Raw genomic sequence first — 22,183 nt, forward strand, 5'->3', positions numbered from 1 at the left:
TGCTTCCAATCGCAGCTCGCCGTTTCGAATATAAATTATTTTTCGGCCCGGTTTCGTGAAAGAAACACTACTCTTGAATTATGGTGAAGGTTTTAGCACTTTTAGACCTTTAGATTGTGAGTCTGAAGTGACGGAAAACCGAACTCGAAAAGTAGCTACTGTAGCTCTAGCTTTTTTCCTGTGTTTTTAATTAGTGAGTCATTTTGCATCTCGGCGAATTGTTCATCAAAAAGGTCGAGGAGGGCAGCCTTTAGGAGAAAAAGCAATTCCCCACAGACCTGTCGGCTCAGAATTTTAGCCTATGCGCCAGGAACACCGCATAGGCTTAGCAGCCATGTTTTGGTCGAGTCATGTTCATGTGTTCACCATTTTACAGTTAGGTCTACACGAAAAAGGTCGAGGAGGGCAGCCTTTAGGAGGTGTGGGAATTGTGCTTTTAGCCAGATGCTCTGATTATTTTTGTGATTTGTGGACTTGCAATTGGAGTGATACTGCGTCCAGGCGGTACATTGTTTTGACGTTAGCCTCAGAGTCAGGCTCGGCTCGCCCACTGGCAGTGTGTAAACAATTTTGTATTTCACTCAATTCTACTCCAAAAACGTCAGGGAGGACTGCTTTTTGTAGACAAGGGCCTGCTAAAGATAGCAAGTATATCTGATTTTTCAAGGCGAGCCTGTTTCATTCGTCAATTGCCCCGAGAAAGCGACCTACGTTAGCCAGGCTAGTTTTGCCAATTTTAGTAAGTCAGGCTATTTAAAGGTCTCTGACAGTCAGAATCACTGTTTACAGGCAAAGGTCGAGCTGGTCTTTTGTCAGATGTGAATATATTGACCAGTTTAGAGCTAAATACTCTTGCCAGAGCCTGGAATCGAACCCGTGTTTTGAGTGACTTTGCATGGGTCTCCATCAGGTCAACACATTTGGATTCAAGTAAAAGTAATGCCACTGCATTTCACAGTCAAAACTGTAGTTTATGTCAAGTGTAGATGGAAAAAGCTTTGTTTTTCACAACTGAACTGACATGGATCCTTTCTTCACTTTTACAGGTCTGGAGGGTCATGCAGAGGCCTGCTCAACAGAGTTCAACAGAGGATGCTGAGAGCAACAACAGAGAATGCTGAGAGCATCACAGACCCCTTGCTGGACTATCCCTCTCTAGCTGGACAGCTTCATCCAGCTGGCCTGCCCTGCCTGCCTGCCTGCAGGCCCTGCTTGCCCCTGCCTGCCAGCCCTCCAGAGACAGTCACCCCACAGACACAGTAGCTCTGCAGCCTGCTTTTTTGAGGACATTGATGAAAAAGGACAAACCAGCATTTTTTACTTTGATGAAAGTTTAAATGTTTAATCCTTTCCATGTCCCAGTATGCCAAGCTGCTGACTTTGAGTGTCTTAAAGTGATGAAACCAGTTCAAGTGATAGACTTTTGACCTGAATCCAATGATTATTCATCTGAATAAAAACCACTCAAGAGAAGTACTGCTACTTTATTAATAGTATTTATGTATATATAATTGCGCAGCTCCCCCTGTCAATGATCTAGCACCTCCTCAGCACCTGTATAAAAAATTCTCTGGCGCCGTCCCTGCCCAGGGTTGATTGTAACTGGTGTTGGAAAACACATGTAGTAGGGCAGAATAGAGGGACTGGGCAAAGGGTGCTGGTGTGGAAAGTCCCCAAAAACTGTGTAGAATGGGAAGAAAATATTAGATGACATTGTATCGAGGCCCAATTGTAGAAGAAGCCATAAGATATTTACAATTGTAGTAGGCCATTAGATCTGTTTTAAAAGTTCAGGGGTGTAATTTGTTGGATATGAAGCCTCGACTCCAGAGACAGTTGGTGACAGAGAGGTGCAGACATTAAGTTAAATAGTCATGCGTTTAGAGTAGAGTAAAAAATACAGATCCCCCCCTTTCTGAATAAAGTTCGACTGATCTGATTTGTTGATTTCTGTTGCTATGAAAACCAGTTTAGCCAAGCTAACTAACATTGTTTTTAGCTAGCTTGCATTACCATTCAATAGCTAACAAAACATTAGTAAAAATAGCTTGCTAATCGAGCAGAACTTGTTAATGCAGGAGACTCAGAGACCTTAGCGCGTCACTAGCATTTTGTCATATCACGCAGTCGGAGCACAGCTAGATAATCAGATGTAAGAGCTCTTGAGTACCCAGCATGCAGTGCGGCATGTCAAAAAACGCAAAGACTTGTGGAAAATAGTTCAGTTACAATGGCCATGCGAGGGATTTCAGTTGTTGTCTTCGTTCAGTTAGATGTTTGTAATGTTATTGTTTGTTAGTTAATATAATCTTGTTGGTCACCCTGAGTGTGCATGTCGTGTAGTTTAATCGGAAAATAGAGTCGACCGTTATACCATCAGAGGCTAAATTCGCAAGGAGCTGGACATGGGCTGGACTCTTGCCAGTTGCCTATGAAGCTATTCTTGAGATCTACTCAAGAAGAAAGTGAATATTTGTGGTTTACAAACCATCTTTGAGAAAGTTTGTAAACACTGTTGTGGTTGATATGTATTGATTGTGGGAGGTAATTTTTGGACTATATCTAAACCTCATGTGGCTGCTGCAGCATTTCTGCATTGGCATGACCTGCGCTGGGAGAGAGGGAAACAGCATGGATGGGGATAGTGTGTGGGCAGATGTGTCTTTATATAGGGTGAAATGGAATGAGAAATGCAATACAAAATGTCTGAAAGGGGTGTATTTATGTAAGTGTCCACATTGCCTCAATATGTTTGTGTCAATAAATCAAATATAATTTTGACTGATGGTTTTTCAAACCTTATTGGCTTCAAAGTGACATCATTCTGATGTACCATGCGCAATTCTATGCAATTTTATCTTGAAATGTCAACCGTTTCTTAACCTTTGTCCCAAAGCTGACCAAAGCTAATACTTTTCCCTTTCTACTCATGCAATCTCAACAGTAGATGTGTAGCAGAGAGGATAGAGAGACTGACCTGTGACCTTATGCTCATGAGTTCAAATCCCCATTCAGCCTATTGTTGTTGGCCAAACATGAAGTAGTATTGCTCTCTTGTTGTCCAACTCTCGATCTTCTACAATGTACATTTTTATAATATTTTCTAGTGCTGTCAGTTTAGCGCATTATTAACGGCGTAAACGCAAACCCATTTTAACGGCGTCAATTTTTTAATCGCGCGATTAACCTTCTTTTTGGCCAAGCAAACTTTTTAGTTTTTTCACATGCTGCTGCAGCAACTACTGACGTTAGAAAAACTACAACACCACACCGGATCTAGCAAGACCGGAAACAAAACAACAGGCACGCCGCACACACTTGTCTGGACTTGCGAGCCGGCTAATGAGTAGTAGGCTAACGTTACGTTTTGAGTGGATGGCGAGCGCGAGACGCCGAAATGGTGAAGGATTCTAAATCTTTGTGTCTATTCCAATAAGTAATGATGGTATTCTATGACACAAATCTGTGTTCTAGAAAGAGTGGTCTGGAGTCGCAGAGGTCCGATAATATCAGCTTTAATGCAGCAGTTGGAAATCAACAAGTACAGAGCTCTGGGGTTGTCTACGTTTCCCTACCCGCAACAGAGTTTGGGCTGGTTGACGAAGTCCAACTGGCTATCTTTCCCTGCCCCAGCATATAATATGCAGTGCAATTAAAACAGAAAGATGAAAAGAGGGTTGAGCTTGTTCTCTCGTGCATCAGGGAGTTGTTCTTGCCTCCGCGTCCCACCTGCTCGGGTGCCATCTCCACCCAGATTCAAGGTTGTTTCTGAAAATGAAAAGATAGAGACACAAAGAACAGCCTGCTTCCCACACTCAGTGTGAGACCCAATGTTTAAGCCTGAGCACACTTCTAAGTTTCATAACTTTAATAAGCACAATGCATAACTTTAATAAGCACAATACATAACTTTAAGACATGCCTCCTTCATAAATCCTGTTGTTATATTCACTCGTGCACAGTGCCCGTGATGCATTCAGTGATTAAAATGCCACACATATTAATAACTGGGATCATAGTTAGTGCCGTGCCTGATATGCAGCTGGTGATTACAGTTCTAGAATATGTGTTGTAATGTATTATACATTCTTTAATGGATGCCAAGAAGATTCTGAATGGAAAGTTTACTTTAAAAAAGTTGCCAAATGGTTCCATTGACAAGACCAAAGTAATCTGTGTGTTTTGTCGCTGTGAACTGAGCTATTATCGCAGCACGTCCAGTCTTAAATACCACTTGATGGCCAAGCACACCGCTGATTTGCATTTACATTACATTTATTCATTTAGCAGACGCTTTTATCCAAAGCGACTTCCAAGAGAGAGCTTTACAAAGTGCATAGGTCACTGATCATAACAACAAGATAGCCACAAAACATTGCGAGTAGCCAAAACATGAAGCACACATTGTGAACAACCAAAGTAAGTGCCAAAGGGAAGAACCATAAGAGTATAATTACGTTGTGTAATTACGTTGTGTCCAGGGACACAACGTAATTATACTCGGCCAAGAATTGAACCGGCAACCTTCTGATCGGTAGCCCGATTCCCTAAGCTTTCAGCCATCTGACCCCCATACATCTTCGTCTTTGCTCCAGAATAACATGTCAACAATCTATAATGACGCCGTAACATGCCACAATATTATAACTAATTATATTAGGCTATAATTACGTTTGTCATGCATTGAGCATAATAGCGTTCATTACAAAATGGTTAAATCTGCTTTAAAATCCATCCATCCATCATCTTCCGCTTGTCCGGGGGTCGGGTCGCGGGGGCAGCAACCTAAGCAGGTTTAAAATAACAGAAATAAATAACAGAAATAAACTCTACAAACAACCGTCATGTATGTGAGCAACCATTTGTAAAACTTGCTACAATAAAGGCAGGCAATTGAAGATTATCAAATCCTTTCTCCTTGTTCTCATTCAGCTCAGGTAAATCAGCGATTGGCTGATGTTCATTTTTTTGCCCGTCCCCCTGTTCGTATCCGCGAGCACGTTTCCAGGCAACTTTTCTTGACGTAAGCAAATAAGTGGGGTGCTAGTTTACCCATTTCGGATTGGTTTCAAACTTAGCAAAAATCAGGAAAAATTATTCAATGAAAAAGCTAGTAGTTCGAGAATCGAACAAAAATTATTGGGGGAGATAGTTGCTATGTTGACTGGAGTTAATAGAATAAAAACGACCGGACGAGTCAGGTAGCAAATCGGAAATGCAATACCACCTACATCCACCGGGGCCGTTGCCTCAATCCGAGGGGCGAGGTGTGGGGGTCTGGATGCATTACTACCGGATAGTAGCCTACTAAAAATGTATTTGTCGGAATCATTTTGGCTTGTCGGAGCCGTGTCATTATCATTATTTTGTTGTGTTTCATGGAAACACTCCATAATCGGTAAAGCAGAATTAAATTATCCTGTTTGAGGGCTCTGCCCCGCAATGGGCGTCCTGCTTCCTTCCTTGAATGCTATTAGCCTAGTTATTTTTAAATGTGGAATGTGGTGACGGATTTATTTTGAGTTTGTTAAATGCAGCGATAATGCAAGCAGTGCACAGTGTTGTTTGTTGAGTCACTATTTGTGTTTTCTTCTTTCAGGTGTGCGAGGTACTCTGATACTAGTTGGGCGATGTTTTTTGCTGTTAGGACTGTCCTGCTTGGTGGTCTCTTATTTATATCCACGCCTGAGATCCGCAATATCGTCTGAAACCCCGTTATCTCAATGTAAGCAGCTATGTGTAAAATGCATGCATTTATAGGTTTCATGTTTAGCTTAAAAACGATTTCAAAAGGCCACACCGTACACATATTTCTTTGCTCTATCTGCCTCTTACTGGTACTAAAGTATGACACAGGACAGGAACAATATTTAGCTCCTTACAGTAAAGATAAATTATGTCTCAACCAGATCATGAAGATGATGAAGCCAAACGGAGGCAAAAACTGGTTAGGGAGGAGCAGCAGAATAACCTGAGGGATAAGGTAATTCTTCCGTCAACTGAAGCTATGACAAATCCATGTAGGCCTACAATCGTATACAGAATTGATTCCACTCACTCTTTTTATTGCTCCCTCTCCGGGTGTGTGTGTGTTACTTTCTTGTCGTCTAGGCCCATTCTTATCAAGAGACAGTAATGAGGCCTCGTATGGAATCTTCATCCAGGAAGCGAGAGGACCGCTTTTACCGCATGACAGGAGAGACCTGGAAACGGACAGAAGGAGAACGCCTTGGGGTGAGACTATACAGTCATACTATCGGTTTGTCATTCCAAGGTGGCATCAGAATTATGGTGGTAGTGTTGGCAAGGCTTTATATTAAGGTTACATTAACTACATAGTATCTATTGAAACTTTGTAGGTACATATGAATGGCTATGTAATCGTTAGTGTTTAGTTATAGGTTATTACAAAAGTGTAAGAAGGCACAGCATGGGGGAGGGGTGAAAGGAGTAAGTGGATTTTGTACTGTAAGAGGCAGTTCAATATTTTGTGTTACCAAAGCAAAATCCACATCCACTTACAAAGTCCAAACTCCCCCACATCAAGTTACACGTGTGTAATGACTTCTTACAGGGTAGTTAATATAACCTTTATCTAATGTTTTGTCCTTGTCATTCAACTATGAAGACAATACTATATGGGCAAAACCTGACCAACCTGGCTTGCAATTGCCGCTTCAATTCAATAGGGTTGAGGTCAGAGCTCTGTGCAGGCCTCTCCTTGTCAAACCATGTCTTTATGAACCCCTCTTTGTGCACAGGGGCATAGTCACCTTCTCTTAACTGTTGCCACAAGTTGGAAGTACCCTATTGTCTAAAATGTATGTGTCCTGTAGCATTAAGGTTACCTTCACCAGAACAGGCCTAGCCCAAATCCTGAGAAACAGTCGCAGACCAAAATATTTATTCTCCACCAAACAGTGCTACAGTAGGCAGTATGCACCATGCATTCTGGTAGATAGTGTTCTCCTGGTATCCGCCACACAGATTCATCCATCAGACTGCCAGATAATGAATCATTATTCATAAGAGAAAGTGTCTAGTAGTGATGGGAAGTTCGGATCATTTTACTGATTCGGTTCTTTGAATCTCGTTCAGTAAAATGAAAGAATCTTTTTTCGAGTCATTCGTTCATTTCAACGGGGGGAGGGGGGGCTATCCGTCCACTGCAAACACGTATCATATTCTCATGTAGGTTAGTGCATGACATGTGCACCAGCAGATACTATTTTAAAAGAAATTCCTGCATTAAAATAATGTATCATGACAGTTTGTATGATTTGGTCATTTATTATCACACTAGCATTTAATTAAATTATCACAGCAAACAATTACACTGCACTAAACTGTAAGTGTAAATGTAAACTGAAAATAACAAAACCAGTCAGTATGATGACTTGAGCGAATATCATTCACGTCTTACTAAAACAGCGGCCACGCGAAAGGGAATGAGGAAACTGTTTCCTCTACTAAAAAATATAATGCGGGTCACGTGAAAAAAGGATCCAAAGACTCATGGAAAGACCGAGTCGGGAAATGAACAAATCGTTAGTTTCCTCCAGTACAGAGCCTATGCAGGTCACGTGAAAAAAGATCCAAAGACTCGTATAAAGACCGAGTCGGGAAATGAACGAATCGTTCGTTTCCTCAAGCTACCACTACAGAGCCTATGCAGGTCACGTGAAAAATGATCCAAAGACTCGTAGAAAGACCGAGTCGGGAAATGAACGAATGGTTCCCTCTAGCGTTTCCTCTAGCTACCACTACAGAGCCTATGCAGGTCACGTGAAAAATGATCCAAATACTCGTACCCGAAGACCGAGTCGGGAAATGAACGAATCATTTCTGTTTACTTGGACGAGCCTATGCAACAGTCCCGATGCGCGGCCACGAGAAAATGAACGAATCACTCTTTGAGAGGACTCGTTACTCCCGAGTCCTTGTAAGGATTCGTTCAAAATGAACGAATCGTTCACGAACGACACATCACTAGTGTCTAGAGTAAATGTGCTATGCTGTGGTTTTACAACTTAAACCATTTCAGACATGTTGACAGACAGCAATAACAAGGTTTTTCACTCAATGTGTTGTTTGCGTGATTAAGGAAGGAGAATCACCTGAACTTAGTGCCCAGGTGGATATGAATGCAACACCCAATGAAGAAGCAGTTAAGAAGAGGAAACTGCCAGAAAGCGCCACCACAGTCCATTCCAAACGTGGACCTCCCCCTGAGAAGAAGGTAAGAATTATGATTATTATTTTTGGTTCAGACTATTTTTATTGGTGGTCTGGCAGGATAATGTATCATCAGCCACAGATTTAAATGGTGTAAATGACTTAAGTTTTTAGGGATATTATGTACAAAATAGAGATGAGATTATTTGAATTTACCATCACCAAAGGCATAAATAATTAATTACCCGTTGGTTCTGTATTGGCAAGGTGGTCGTGTTGCCAGAGGAACCAGCAGATGATGCTGAAGAGGTGAGCTGTATGAATACTATTCTCCTATTAACTGCTTTTATAATGGCCTTTGTGTTATCAAAACAAGCATTTCCCAGCGATCTATCAATAGTTTTCCTGTCAATAGAAAAACTATTTAAATAAGCCATATGGACAGATTGACATTATTTTCCTTTCCTGTACTCTATAGGTTGTGAGGGTGGCTTTGAGATGTCCAAGTGGAAGAACTGTTCACAGGAGATTCCTGAAATCACACAGTTCCTCGGTGAGAATACGTTGAAGACAATTAAATTTTGCTGAGCATATAACATTTATAACATCCTAAAATACAGACCTAACTACCATCGTAAGGGAATTTATCAATCATTAAAATTGTGTTATTATAATTTCTTTGTATTGTAGATTCTTTTGGTCTGGTTGCAGAAGATTGGATATCACCCAACAATCTACACATTATGCACTTGCTATCCAAGACAACCACTGATCACAGGAAAGAATGTTAGCATGGAAGATGCAGGCATATTGACTCACACAGTACTTAATGTTGAAGAAAAGTATCCTTCCACAACCTGAAGAACTAAGTTTGTGATTGTCTTCATACTGTATGTGCCAAACTATTACTAAGACAACCCAAAGCAACCTGTTGCAAAAATATTGACACCTACTTCGTCCAGATATAAAATATATTTTATGTAATTTCTGACAAAATGTACTTTAGAAGTCTAACAATAAATACATTACCATGTGTCACTGATTTAGTGTAGTTTACGATTAAAAGTACTTTATTAGTTCAAATACAACAAAGAGGAAATCACTCCATAACAAATATACAGAGAATGACAGGCAACAGTAAAAACAAAAAGAAAAGGGGAGGATCAAACAGTAAAGGATGAGGTCTCTAGACCTGAAATTATACACTCCCAAAATGGAAGCTTAAGCATCTATTCCCAGATAGCATTTGGTGAGAAAAGCATATGCAATTGTATAAAATAATACCGTAATTCACATGCCCGGCATTGCCAAACTATATATCAGACAGGGGAAAGCGACTTGTCACATTTTTGCATCATGTACAGTCAATAAATAGATCCTTTTTTTTATCATCAATAGTGTACAGCAGGCAATTGCACGGTCTAGAGAACAGGACACTGTGTTAGAGTTGATACACGGCTATTTGTTTGTGTGTAGTAAATGCTTATATGGCACATTTTGGTCCATGTTAGTGCTCTGATGTTGTAACAGGTCATATGCACACTGGTATATTGGGGCTGGTTGATGCTTGCTGCAGAGGTGGTCCACCGGGCCAGTGGAAGTTTTATAAGAAGTAATCAGGGGTGCGGCGGGTGACATGAGGCTCTCCACGTCGTGGTGCAGGGTCAAACTGAAGGCTAAAGGGGCACATACAAAACAGACACATTAGGCTGATCCAGATGAATGCTATTAAACTTAAAAATAAGGACATAATATTCAAAGGCCGTGACAGTATAGAACATGAGTAATTACAGTGCGTTCACACTGCTGCGACGCGATGCGAGCGACAACATGTTTTCCATTAATTTTCAATGGAGCCAGGCGAATCGCTTGCGTGGTGCATTGTGGGTAGCGACGCGATGCGATCGAGTTGAGATTTTCTCAACTTTATGCAAATGAGGAGCGATTTTCGCTAGCGATGGCCAATCGCAGTGTTTTCTTGTTTCTCGTAACGTAGCAACCATGGTAAACATTTCTAGCTTTCAGTTTTTAAGATGGAGGAGAAACTAATCGCCTGTGTGGCTGCATATCCAGTCCTGTACGATACGTCTCTGTATTTGTACAAAGACATTAATTAAAAGAATGAGGCCAGGCGCAGGTTTGCCGACGTTCTCGGTGCTCCTGGTGGGTTTTTTGTACTTTCAAATTCAGTCTCTCGTCACATTAGTTACGTAACTTTGTTCTGGTAACTAGCTAGTTACAGTAGTAGCCCGGCTGGAACTCCCTGGTCGTATCGACAGATTAGCAGAGACTTTGAGTAATATAATAAAAAGTTTTAACACATGTCAACGTGCATGTCTATTAAACAGTTTTGTATTTTGTATACAAGTTGTATTTTGATCGATGTTGCGAGTACGTAAACCCAAGTCTGCACACTTGGCCATGAAAACTACAACAGTGACTTTAGAGAACTACAATTCTACATTAATCTGTTTGATACGCCCCCGCGCGTGGTGAACTGTGGGAAGGCGAGCGATGGCAAGCGATTGAAGTCGCTGCAGTGTAAACGCACTGTTAGTCATCAGCATCTTAAAGGTAAGACAAAGGCTATTCAATAAATATTCTCTGCCTGGTATTATGAGCAGCTGACTTACAAAGAGTATTTAAGAGTATCATCCAGTTCCATTATGGCAGCTTGGTTTCCACAGCGATAACAGTAGTTTGGCGCACTGAAGATGGTGACAACATTGCGATCATGACACCAGTTGTATCCCTGCAAGACAGTATATTTTATTACATTACATTATGGGGGGGGAGAGTCATGTGTTGCTTACACAGCAGAATATGTTGCTGGAAACAATTTCCATGTTTAAGGGTTGGTGATATTACCATATTTTACAAGAAGCCCTATTTATCTCCAGGCATTTTCAGCTTCTCCGCTAGAGCATGTTAATTTTAACACAGGGGATCACTTAAGTTAATTTAAACTCTCATTTTTACATGTGAATACCAACTCTGGCAGTCCCTTTTTTCTATCACTGAGTCAACCCCCTTTCTAATTTCAAAGGCACCAGGTTCCTCCCTCATACAAAACATTGGTCATATTGAATAAAAATAAGAGTGGCAATGCTACTGAATAGTTGAGCAATGTTAAATCGCTAAACTCAAAAACAGCCTTCAGGAATCGTGTATCAGACAAGATTAAAACATAAATTATAGCCCCATGTAATTAGATCAAATTAAATCTTAAGTCACTTTTGACTCACACTTTGGGAACTTAATACACACATATGACTTTACGAATGTCAAACCATTCCATACAGCAAAAAAAGCTTGTAACACAATGAGAATTACACCTAAAGCCTCCTTTTAAAGGACTGGGTATGATCTGTGTATGTGTCCCTGATTATGGATATTACTTACCTCCATGACAAGTTGGTGAGCACGGGAAACAAGGGTAAGACCATTGGCATGGTTGAAGGTTTCAGAGATGTCCTGGCCGAAAGTGTAGCCAGCACCTCGGGGTGAGATGCCCCAGCCTCCACGGTCGTCTGGGTCTGACCATAGTAGATCACACATGGGACCCTGCAATGAACACACGCAGAGTCAGGTGGCTGAGCGGTTAGGGAAGCGGGCTAGTAATCACAAGGTTGCCAGTTCGATTCCCGGCCGTGCGAAATGACGTGTCCTTGGGCAAGGCACTTCACCCTACTTGCCTCGGGGAGAATGTCCCTGTACTTACTGTAAGTCGCTCTGGATAAGAGCGTCTGCTAAATGACTAAATGTAAATGTATATAGGTGTGGTGAACTTCAAGGAGAAGGACAGTGTGTGTCCCCTCTACTCCAACCCGAACATCTACATCAGCTAACAATGACATTTTCTAAACACTTTTTTTTAAAGTTTAGTGGTGGTCAACGTTTCTAAAGCAGCTAATAGCAGCACTCTTCTTGCACTCTCAGAAGTTAAGTGAATGTAACTACTTCTTGGTTGAATGAACGATGAGAAATATAATACGATGAATGTGATTTGTTCTTGTGAATGTTGAAATTAATCTTAACATGATATAGTTAAGTTAGATTATAGCCTACAGCAGTCACTCCAGCATAGCATGTACCATTCTAGCTCATCTGTCTTATGTGTCTGAGAGAACGTTTGCCTGCTAATGACTCCTGGTATGGCTGGCAATCTGACCTCATGTGGCACCTCCTGCAGGCGGTCCAGAGCTCTTATATGATCCAGTGTGTCAATTGATGGAGACAAGCCACCATGCAGGCAGAATATCTACAGGAAGGGAAGACAGAAGACAGGACTGCTTACAATATGGTACCCACCACTGATTTGGCATGCAATGTCTGATGATGGTACACAGTGACAAAGTCTGGTGAGGGTAAAAATTACAAAAGGAAAGTGACTGACTGCCTTACAGTAAGTGGTCAATGCTAGACTGCTTTCTACATTACAATGAATCATGTGACACCACAGAACACATAGGGAGTCAGGTGGCTGAGCGGTTAGGGAATCGGGCTAGTAATCAGAATGTTGCCGGTTCGATTCCCGGCCGTGCAAAATGACTGTGTCCTTGGGCAAGGCACTTCACCCTACTTGCCTCGGGGGAATGTCCCTGTACTTACTGTAAGTCGCTCTGTATAAGAGCGTCTGCTAAATGACTAAATGTAAACACAACACAACAGATCAAGGGCAAAGTGGTGTGTGGTTAACCTGTTCGTCAACCAGCGCCGTCAGGGGGAGGTAATCAAACAGGTCTGTAAAGTATTTCCACACGTTGGCATTGCCATATTTCCTCAGGCACTCGTCATAGAAGCCGTACACCTGAGTGATCTGTCTGCTCTCGTGGTTCCCCCGCAGTATTGTGATGCGTTTTTGGTACCGCACCTGTGGAGCATAAGAAAATACTTAAATGGGCGTCAAACCTTGTTCTTGACAAGCCATGTCAAAAAAAGCCATGCTGCCATTGGAAGACATTTTGATGAAGAGAAAACAAACACAAAAGGACAGGCAAGTTCTGAATTAAGAATAGCTAGGGTAAGCATGTTTGAAATATAGTTTGGCTTTTGGTCACTTTACAAAAAAATTATAAATATAGCTTGAAGCAGCAATGGTATGGAGGATTAGAGGGGCCAAAAATAAATATGTAAATACCTAAATAATTAAATGCTTAAATACATGAATAAATATAATATATATAATTATATAATACAATGCTTCAATAAATGCTTCAATAAATGACAAATGTTATCATTTAATGCCTAATTGACATACACAATGTAATAATTACCAACTAAATGAGACATAAATGTTACATATATTTATGGATTAATTTGTTCAAATCTATTTATGCTTTCATTTATCCACGGTGTAACTTGCAGCAGCAAAATTAATCTGTCATCATCCATCAAAAGTCAGGGGGTGGGTCAAAGCCTCTGATTGGTCAATAGTAGTTGCTATACCATCTCTGTGAGGATAGTGAAGTCTCATAAATGTTTTTGGCAGTTAGGGTTGATATCATTCCTATATGTTTAGAACTACAAATTAATTTTCTTCTGTTGGGTGTTTTGGCATTGACAAAGGCCATAAAATCTCTAAATAACTGAATGACTTTAATGCCTGTTTTTACCCACATTAGGCTACATCAATTATTTATTTGTGTGACAGTGAAGAAACATTTACATTTATATATATTAATGTACAGTATTTATTTTGCTCTGTAAGCCAGGGTGGCAACAACGGTGGCTTAGCGCATGCGTGATTCATTTGCAGTCTGGATGCGAAGTGTGTGGGTCTGCTGCTGTCTGCCGTGACTGCAGCTGGGACTACTGCTCGAGGCTATTGTGTATGGAAGATTATAGGGGCCAAAACTAAATAAACAAATACATAAATAATTAAATAATTGAATGGTTAAATACTTGGATAAATAAATAATTATACAACACAAAGCTTAAATAAATGAGTAATTATATAATTTAATGCCTAATTGACATACAAAATATATAAATTACAAATTAAATGAGACACTAAATATGTAAATGTCACATGTATTTGTGTTTATATATATATATATTTACGTTTTCATGTGTTCACATTTATTTATTTATACTTACATTTATTTATTTATACTTACATTTATCCACAGTGTAACTTGCTGCAGCAAAATAAATCTGTCTTCCCCCTTCACCAAGTCAGGGGGCGGGTTAAAGCCTCTGATTGGTGAATGAACAGTATTACACACCAGGCAGGCTCAACCACAGGCTTTATCTACTTTCGTGTCGTGGTAAGCAATGCCTCATAATTTATACGCATCATCAATATGAAAATTTGAATGAAAATTTGAATTTTCATTATCATTAAATGATTTTTCCTTTAATTAATTGTTCATAATTATGATCATGATAAAACACAGGACAAAGAGTTTTGTCAAAAAACTGTTAGTGTGTGCCGCTGAGTCGTGTTACTGCACGTACACGCCGGCAACAACTCTCACTGTGTCACAGCCTAGCAGGGGAGGGGCAAAGTGAGGTTGATCAAGTCAGACAGTGTTTGCACAACCACTATGATGTAAAGGGAGTTGGATACTGAATGTAGAGAACAGAACTTGAAACTTAAGTATCGGTCTTATCACGCTAGTATCAATCAATCAGCTACTCAGCTACTAATCTTAATAGGGAGTGGCCAGGCTCTCCTTAAACAGACTCTGACTGTAGCATGCAATATTTCATTCATGAATCCACACTAGGTGCTGCCATCTTGAATTAGTCAAAAGCAGTCGATTCAAGTTGAACCACCAATCAGAGGATTTAACCTGCCCCCTGACTTGGTGACGGGGGACAACAGATTTATTTTGCTGCAGCAAGTTTCACCGTGGATAAATGTAAGTATAAATAAATACATGTAAGTATAAATAAATGTGAACACATGAAAACGTAGATATATATATATATATACACACAAATACATGTAACATTTATATATTTTGTGTCTCATTTAATTTGTAATATATATATTTTGTATGTCAATTAAGCATTAAATTATATAATTAGTCATTTATTTAATCTTATATAATTATTTATTTATCCAAGTATTTAACCATTAAATTATTTATTTAGTTTTGGCCCCTACAATCCTCCATAATTGTGAGACTGAACGTCTGTGAGTGCTTTGGGACGCGGAGAAGCTCACGGCAGCACCCGGTGCTCGTTTGAGGACAGTACTGCAAAACGATCAGTGCTTTCACGTCAGAGTCTCCAAAACACCAGCGAGTCTCCAACAACACTCAAAAAAGTCGCTAGATTTGTCGCTAGTCGCTTTTGACAATAAAAGTTGCCAGGAGGGTTTGGAAAGTCGCCTGATCAAGCGAGAAAGATGATAAATTGACAACACTGAAGAGCCAGAGGCAAAAGCAGTAGATTGAAGCCACCAATCAGAGGCTTTAACCCACCCCCTGACTTTTGATGGATGATAACAGATTTATTTTGATGCAGAAAGTTACGCCGTGGATATACTAAAGTATAAATAAATAAATGTAAACAAATGAATATATATATACACACACAAATACATGTAACATCTATATATTTAAAGTCTCATTTAATTTACAATTGATACTTTTTAAAGTGAATTAGGCATTCAATTATATAATTTGTCATTTATTTAAGCATTGTATCATACAATTATATATTCATGTATTTAAGAATTCAATTATTATTTATATTATATTTATATCTATTTATCATTATTTATGTATTTATACATTTAGATTTGGCCCCTATAACCCTCCATACAATGGCGGATTCCTCCTAAACATTGCAAATGGGGGTTGTCACGATATTAGAATTTCAAACTCGATACTGATACCCAGCAAAATACTCAATACCATTTTCGATACCACAGGGGAAAAATTACCAAACATTTAAGAGGCATCCATTTTTTTTATATACACATTAGAACAATGCAACCAATAACATCAATGACAACACTATTTTTAAGTTGTCTAACGTAGTGCAAGAAAAATACAGTAACATAACTAAGGTATGACAAAAAAATATATATAAATAAAAAAAGGCAAAACTATTTTTAGGTAAGAAGCACCTAAACTAGTGAAACTACGTTGGAGTTTTCAGAGTGAATTTCAGAGTAAAAAATTGTTGGATTGTTAGACAAGGCCCTCATTTATCAACATCACCCAGGCCTACACGTAAATGTTCAGGGGCCTGTTCCATAAAGGCCGCTCAAATAAGTTGGACTTAAAGTCCCAAACCAGACTTGAATTATCTTAACAAGTCAAGCGGGGCTAAAGCGGTTCCATAAAGGCCAATTTCAGCTCACGCAGTCCTACTAATTCAAGTCAGATTTAAGTAGTCAAGCTAATTGCACATGCACCCTATTCTTAACCAGCCCGAGAGGTAAAACATGGATCATACAATCCACCACAGCAAAAGCAATGCACACGGCCACGTGACTTTTTCCAGAAAGAACTTTCCCTTTAAGCCGCATAGTATGACAGCTCCCTCATCCATCGCTTCATCAAAATGAAACGACACGCCATGATTGACGTGAACGATAGGCTACGTAGGTCGAGGTCCTTTTTTAGACCTTTAGTTACGTCGTTGATTAAGAAACAGACACCCTCTAAACACATGTAAATTTACTTTTTTTTTTCTTACATTGTTTTAAATAAATAGCCTACTATTAATCAATACATTACCCAGTAGCCTAACTTTTTAACATGGTTGTGTCGGGAAAATGGAGGATATAGATGTAGCCTATGGATTTAGGTTTGTTTTGCAATTGTAGACTGTTAACAACTATATAGCTATGATAATTATACTCGGATAATTTAGATTGAGATAGGCCTATGCCTGATGCCTAAACACTTGAAATCAAAAACTACTGTAGGCTAGCCATAGGCTACGTTTAACGTGGTGTGTATCAAATCATTGTTCATCATCGTTTAATGCATTAGGCTAAATGTTGTAGCCTATGTAGGCTATTTAAGTTGATTTTCTATCAATGTTGAACAGATTGAACTGATGAGAATAAGAAAATGAGAATATCCGCGGTAAATCATCGTTTTCCCGTTGGGTCAGTGTTACAGGAAGGTCTGGTTATGCACCAAGTCACGCTAAGCCTGACAGTTAGCCTGCCCCGGACCAGATTAGTTTCGCAGCCTAAGTTGCCATAGTAACCGAGTTCGAACTACGTTGAGCTAGCTATATGGAACCGAATGAACTACAAATGAGTCCGACTAACTGACATAAGTCTGGCTTATTTGGTAAACTCGCTTTATGGAACAGGCCTCTGGTGTCACTCAATATAATAACATGTTTAGGATCACTAAATTAAAAAGATTATTGTTGAGTTGTGGTCATGTCATGCATGATGTGATCTGCATCACGGTGCAGACGGTTTTCCCCAGGCTACTTATAGCACGGATTGGGGGTTGATGGTCCCCTAATGATTGCTAGATGCCACTTCTTACACGCATCCAAGGCAAGGTCGGAAACTGAAGTGGCCTTCGTCCATCTGTCATTCATTTCTGTGTTGATAGTTGCTGACCATTCCGTTAGAAATGATTGTTGTCTAGCCCTTCAATCATTCAGCAACATTTCATTTATTATAAAGGATGTCACACACATTAAGGGTTAGACTGCAGTTGGTCTCTAAATGCTTAGCCCTACATTATCAACATTCTATTGTCAGCTGCCAAGGTTCATGTCGTCCTGAGTCAAAAGTATAAACACACAGGGACTTAAACATAAACATTCAATGGTCTGATAGATTCAGTTATCCTGGCTAAACATGATTTTTTTTCATTTATTGTCAGGGCACAGTTCAAGTAGGCCTATTGCAAATATGAGAGGTAAGTGTAACTTGTTTGGAAATTGTCAAATTTCTTCTGAAATTCTTTGTTTTATTTATTACTGTAACATTGGGACTTGGTCCCAGTGTGGATCTTGGGTTACGCTTGAGTAGTAGCGCACTGTGTGTAAACGAAATTTGCGTTTGATAAATTAAGTTGGTGGCCTATCTACAACAACTTGAAGGACAGCCTAATCGACAGTGATCATAACCAGTAGCGGAGACAGAGGGGTGTCCGGGGTGGCACTGGACACCCCTGACATCTGATTGGCCACCCCGGGTGCCACCCCAAAATTTAATTCGCTACTGGAAATTTGATGCTGATTGACATCTTATTTGACCTCTTGTTGAAAGAAGAATTTATTTTGCTGCGTTGCATTATTCAAATCGAAGAGAGACGTTTGTTGTGAGATACAGAAGAATAAGAACAGACAGCAGAATAGAGAATATTTCCACAGCTCCACAAGCTCTTTACGTGATTGAAAAAGGCATAATATTTGAAGTAAGTTTTAAGGTTTGCATTGGGTTTAGGTTTCCTGAATTTTTTTTACGAAAGGTGATTAGCCTACAGTAGCTGTGTAAGTTAATGTTAGAACTTCGACTCCAATAACAGACAAACTGAGACAGTCAGTAGGCTTGTACTCCGATTTTACAGTTTTCTTGTGCTCGTGCGGCTTATATTTCGAAGCAGTTTATAATCCGGTTTTAGAACAAAAAAGTGGATTTGTCTCAAGATCTCTACAGACCGTGCAGCTAATTTAATGCTCAACACTTGAACAGGGGCTTATTACTTGACAGAGGAATTATTTAGGCAACACAGTAGTCTCAGTTACACTATCAGGGCTTGGTAATACAGTGACTTGCTAAAGTAGGCAAATGGCTAGTAGAACATAACATTTCATAATAATTTCAGTTAATCAACAGCTGCAAGACCCAGTGAAATGTTATAGGCTTAGCTAGCTCTAGCAAAAATAACGCTAGCATCGCTAACAACATTACTAATTCAACTTTGGTAGTGTAACCGAGCTCTTTGTAAGTTTGTTTTAGATCTAATTGTATATGATCCTGTGGACAATAAGACACGGACGCGGTCTCTTTTCATAACCTGTATTTTACCACTGCTCTTCTTGGCATCGCTATTCGAACAGCATTTTACAAATGCTTTCAGCATCAAGCCTACGGCAACTCCCGAGGGACAAAACACCCTTGTCCGTTGTCACATAGAAAGGTCTGCTACAGTAGGCTATCCTCAGGATTTGCAAGTTAGCTAAACTTATACTATATCTAAAATAATTTTGTAGACATAACAATGGATTCTGCCACTAAATAAGTGACTTCGCTTTATTTCTGGACATACTATCCAAAACCGAAGTGTGTTACACAATGCTGTAGATCGCCTATACTCGTGCATTGCTCTTGGTACCCAGAATGCCCTGCGGCAAGCTGAAAATCTACTAAATTAAGGGCAGAGCCTGTTTAAGGAGAGCCTGGCCACTCCCTATTAAGCCCCATTGTACCGAATTTTGTTGCAGTTCCACCAGAGTTACCCTGGGAGTGATCGCGGTCGAGTGCAGAATGAATGGGAGTCTATGGAACTAAACGGCAAAATTTGTCTCTTTCACCTGATTGGCGTTGAGAAATCTCAGATTTTATTTTACTTTTTGCATGTTCAACATGGATTACAGGTCGAAAGTTGAATGAACGAGTACTTATGTCCTTTCGATTTCTTACAGGGCAAGTCGTTGTTGCCCATAACACGCTAGCATTCTTCTAATGAATTTTGATTGGTTACAGTGCGTGTCCACTGCGGCGACGCGAATCGCTTGCCATCGCTCGCCTTCCCACAGTTCACCACGCTCGGGGGCGTTTCAAACAGATTAATGTAAAATGTAGTTCTCTAAAGTCACTGTTGTAGTTGTCATGGCCAAGTGTGCAGACTTGGGTTTACGTACTCGCAACATCGATCAAAATACAACTTGTATACAAAATACAAAACTGTTTAATAGACATAAACGTTGACATGTGTAAAAAACGTTTTATTATATTACTCAAAGTCTGCTAATCTGTCGATACGATAGGGAGTTCCAGCCGGGCTAGCTAGCTAGTTACCACAGAACGAAGTTACGTAATGTGACTAGACTGAATTTGAAAGTACAAGCACCAACAACTTCGGCAACCTTGCGCCATGCATCGTTTTTTATTAACATCTCTGTACGAATACAGCTATGTATCGTACAGGACTGGGTACACAGCCACACAAACGATTAGTTTCTCCTCCACCTTGAAAGCTAGAAAGCTAGAAATGTTCTCCATGGTTGCTACGTTACGAGAAACAAGAAAACACTCCGATTGGCCATCGCTAGCGAAAATCGCTCCTCATTTGCATAAAGTTGAGAAAATTTCAACTCGGTCGCGTCGCTACCCACAATACACCACGCAAGCGATTCGCCTGGCTCCATTGTAAATGAATGGAAAACGTGTTGTCGCTCGCATCGCGTTGCTGCAGTGGACACGCACTGTTAGTGAAGGACTGACTACGACAAGAGATCCCGCTTGATGGCATCCGAAGCAGAACCAGAATGTCAGAGTATTAGCAACATTAGCAACAACATTTACATTTAATCATTTAGCAGACGCTCTTATCCAGAGCGACTTACAGTAAGTACAGGGACATTCCCCCCGAGGCAAGTAGGGTGAAGTGCCTTGCCCAAGGACACAACGTCATTTGGCACAGCCGGGAATCGACCCAGTAACCTTCAGATTACTAGCCCGACTCCCTAACCACTCAGCCACCTGACTCACTGGCAAACCAAAACTCTTTCTAGCATGTGTATTGACAGGGAGAGCCCAACCTGTCAGCTGTGTTGTCGATGCCTCGAGAGAAAAGTGGAAGTAACCAGAGCTTGCCGTCAAGCAGTATCTCAGGCCGTACAATGTGTATGACGTCAATTACATTTTAAAAGGCTTTTTAGAACAGAAAGTCGACTTTAAAAGAATCTATCACCCAGCGGTGTGTATTTTTTTTTTGCCTCCCCTTTCGAATTCAGAATTCAAATTACTAGACAAAAAATTATATCCTGAGGAAAGTGGATTTTGAGGGGTATAGCTCCATAGACCTCCATTAATTCTGCACTCGATCGTTAGCGCCCTCATATGGAACTAGAGTGGAACTGCAACCAGTTCAGAACCCGGAAGTTTCCCGAGAGTGGCAGTTCTCTCTATATTAGACATTCTCTGTTAAGGGCATTAGCTTAGTTAAATAAGCATTGTTTGGAGTTCTATAGTTGTGTTCGTTCTGTTTTGAAATGTGGGTAACACTTTATAATAAGTCAACGCTTTTTGGCATTTACAAAGTGTTAACTAATAGTTAGTTAATCCTTTATAAAAAAAATTGAAACATTAACAATACATTATTAAATAGTTAATAAGCTTATTATTAAACACTATGTTGATCATTAATAAACACTGTTAAAAATTATGTATTTTATTCATAATACAATTCATAAGGTGTTTGATAACTGCATTATCATACTTTATAGACAGCTTGTTAATATAGTTGCAAACCAGTAGTTTAAAAGGTGTTAATGGTACATGAGCTGGTATAGAAAGCATTAGCAAATGGTGAACAAACCATTTACATTACCTTTATAAAGCATGAGTAAATAACTAACAACATATTTACTTATGTCTTTAAATTATGTATGCCAAGTCGAATACAGGATGTACACTATGCTTTGCAGATATCTTAACAACTATTGTATAAAGACTTACTAATGATGCAACTTCTGATTAGTAATGCAAGTTATAAAGCATTTACTAACTGTTAGTTAAGGATGTTGCGTGACCTAATCTAAAGTGTGAACTATTTATGCCTTATTAAGCATTTATAGAAAGACTATAGGCCTATAGATGTTGTGTTTTTGTTTTTTTTAGAAGAAATAGCTGTTAATTTATTTACCTGGGTAATAAAATAGTATTTTATTTCCATTAAGAAGCGATACAGTAGAATTGGTATAAAAGTTGGTTACCCAAAGCTGTATTTTATTTAAAAAAAATGGCTGTAATAAACTGCAAATGTTTAGCTACTCCTCGACAGGTCTGCAAACGCCTTTGAAAGCAGAGATTTGTTAAAACGTTTGTTAACCGAGACCGTAG

General features: G+C 39.8%; 2 protein-coding genes across 3 annotated transcripts in view; one reads left to right on the forward strand and one right to left on the reverse strand.

Moving 5' to 3' along the window:
• The first annotated feature begins 5,250 nt into the window (after positions 1–5,250).
• On the forward strand, positions 5,251–9,217 carry ubxn8 (UBX domain protein 8). The gene is made up of 8 exons (XM_067257864.1): positions 5,251–5,398; positions 5,600–5,725; positions 5,910–5,983; positions 6,112–6,234; positions 8,105–8,239; positions 8,443–8,484; positions 8,654–8,728; positions 8,866–9,217. The coding sequence occupies exons 1-8, from the start codon at positions 5,314–5,316 to the stop codon at positions 9,034–9,036; spliced, it is 831 nt and encodes a 276-aa protein (XP_067113965.1). The 5' UTR covers positions 5,251–5,313; the 3' UTR covers positions 9,037–9,217.
• A 273-nt stretch (positions 9,218–9,490) lies between these two features.
• The window catches only part of ppp2cb (protein phosphatase 2, catalytic subunit, beta isozyme), a 28,699-nt gene continuing 16,006 nt past the window's right edge, over positions 9,491–22,183 (reverse strand). For both annotated transcript variants that reach the window (XM_067257862.1, XM_067257863.1), the window contains exons 3-7: positions 12,875–13,048; positions 12,347–12,436; positions 11,578–11,739; positions 10,809–10,927; positions 9,491–9,851 (exon numbers count right to left, since the gene is read on the reverse strand). In XM_067257862.1, the coding sequence (XP_067113963.1) occupies positions 9,779–9,851; positions 10,809–10,927; positions 11,578–11,739; positions 12,347–12,436; positions 12,875–13,048 (618 nt within the window). In that variant the 3' untranslated portion in view covers positions 9,491–9,778. The remainder of the gene's footprint in view (positions 9,852–10,808; positions 10,928–11,577; positions 11,740–12,346; positions 12,437–12,874; positions 13,049–22,183) is intronic.

This window comes from Osmerus mordax, chromosome 20 (assembly GCF_038355195.1).
Source record: "Osmerus mordax isolate fOsmMor3 chromosome 20, fOsmMor3.pri, whole genome shotgun sequence".
In the NCBI taxonomy this organism is placed as follows: domain Eukaryota; kingdom Metazoa; phylum Chordata; class Actinopteri; order Osmeriformes; family Osmeridae; genus Osmerus; species Osmerus mordax.

What these genes read in the sequence shown, in the direction of transcription:
- ubxn8 (XM_067257864.1), top strand. Translation starts at nt 5,314, where the DNA reads ATGTATTTGTCGGAATCATTTTGGCTTGTCGGAGCCGTGTCATTATCA. An exon ending in ATGGAAACACTCCATAATCG is followed by an intron (nt 5,399 to 5,599) that starts GTAAAGCAGAAT and finishes TTCTTCTTTCAG; the next exon opens with GTGTGCGAGGTACTCTGATA. An exon ending in TGAAACCCCGTTATCTCAAT is followed by an intron (nt 5,726 to 5,909) that starts GTAAGCAGCTAT and finishes TGTCTCAACCAG; the next exon opens with ATCATGAAGATGATGAAGCC.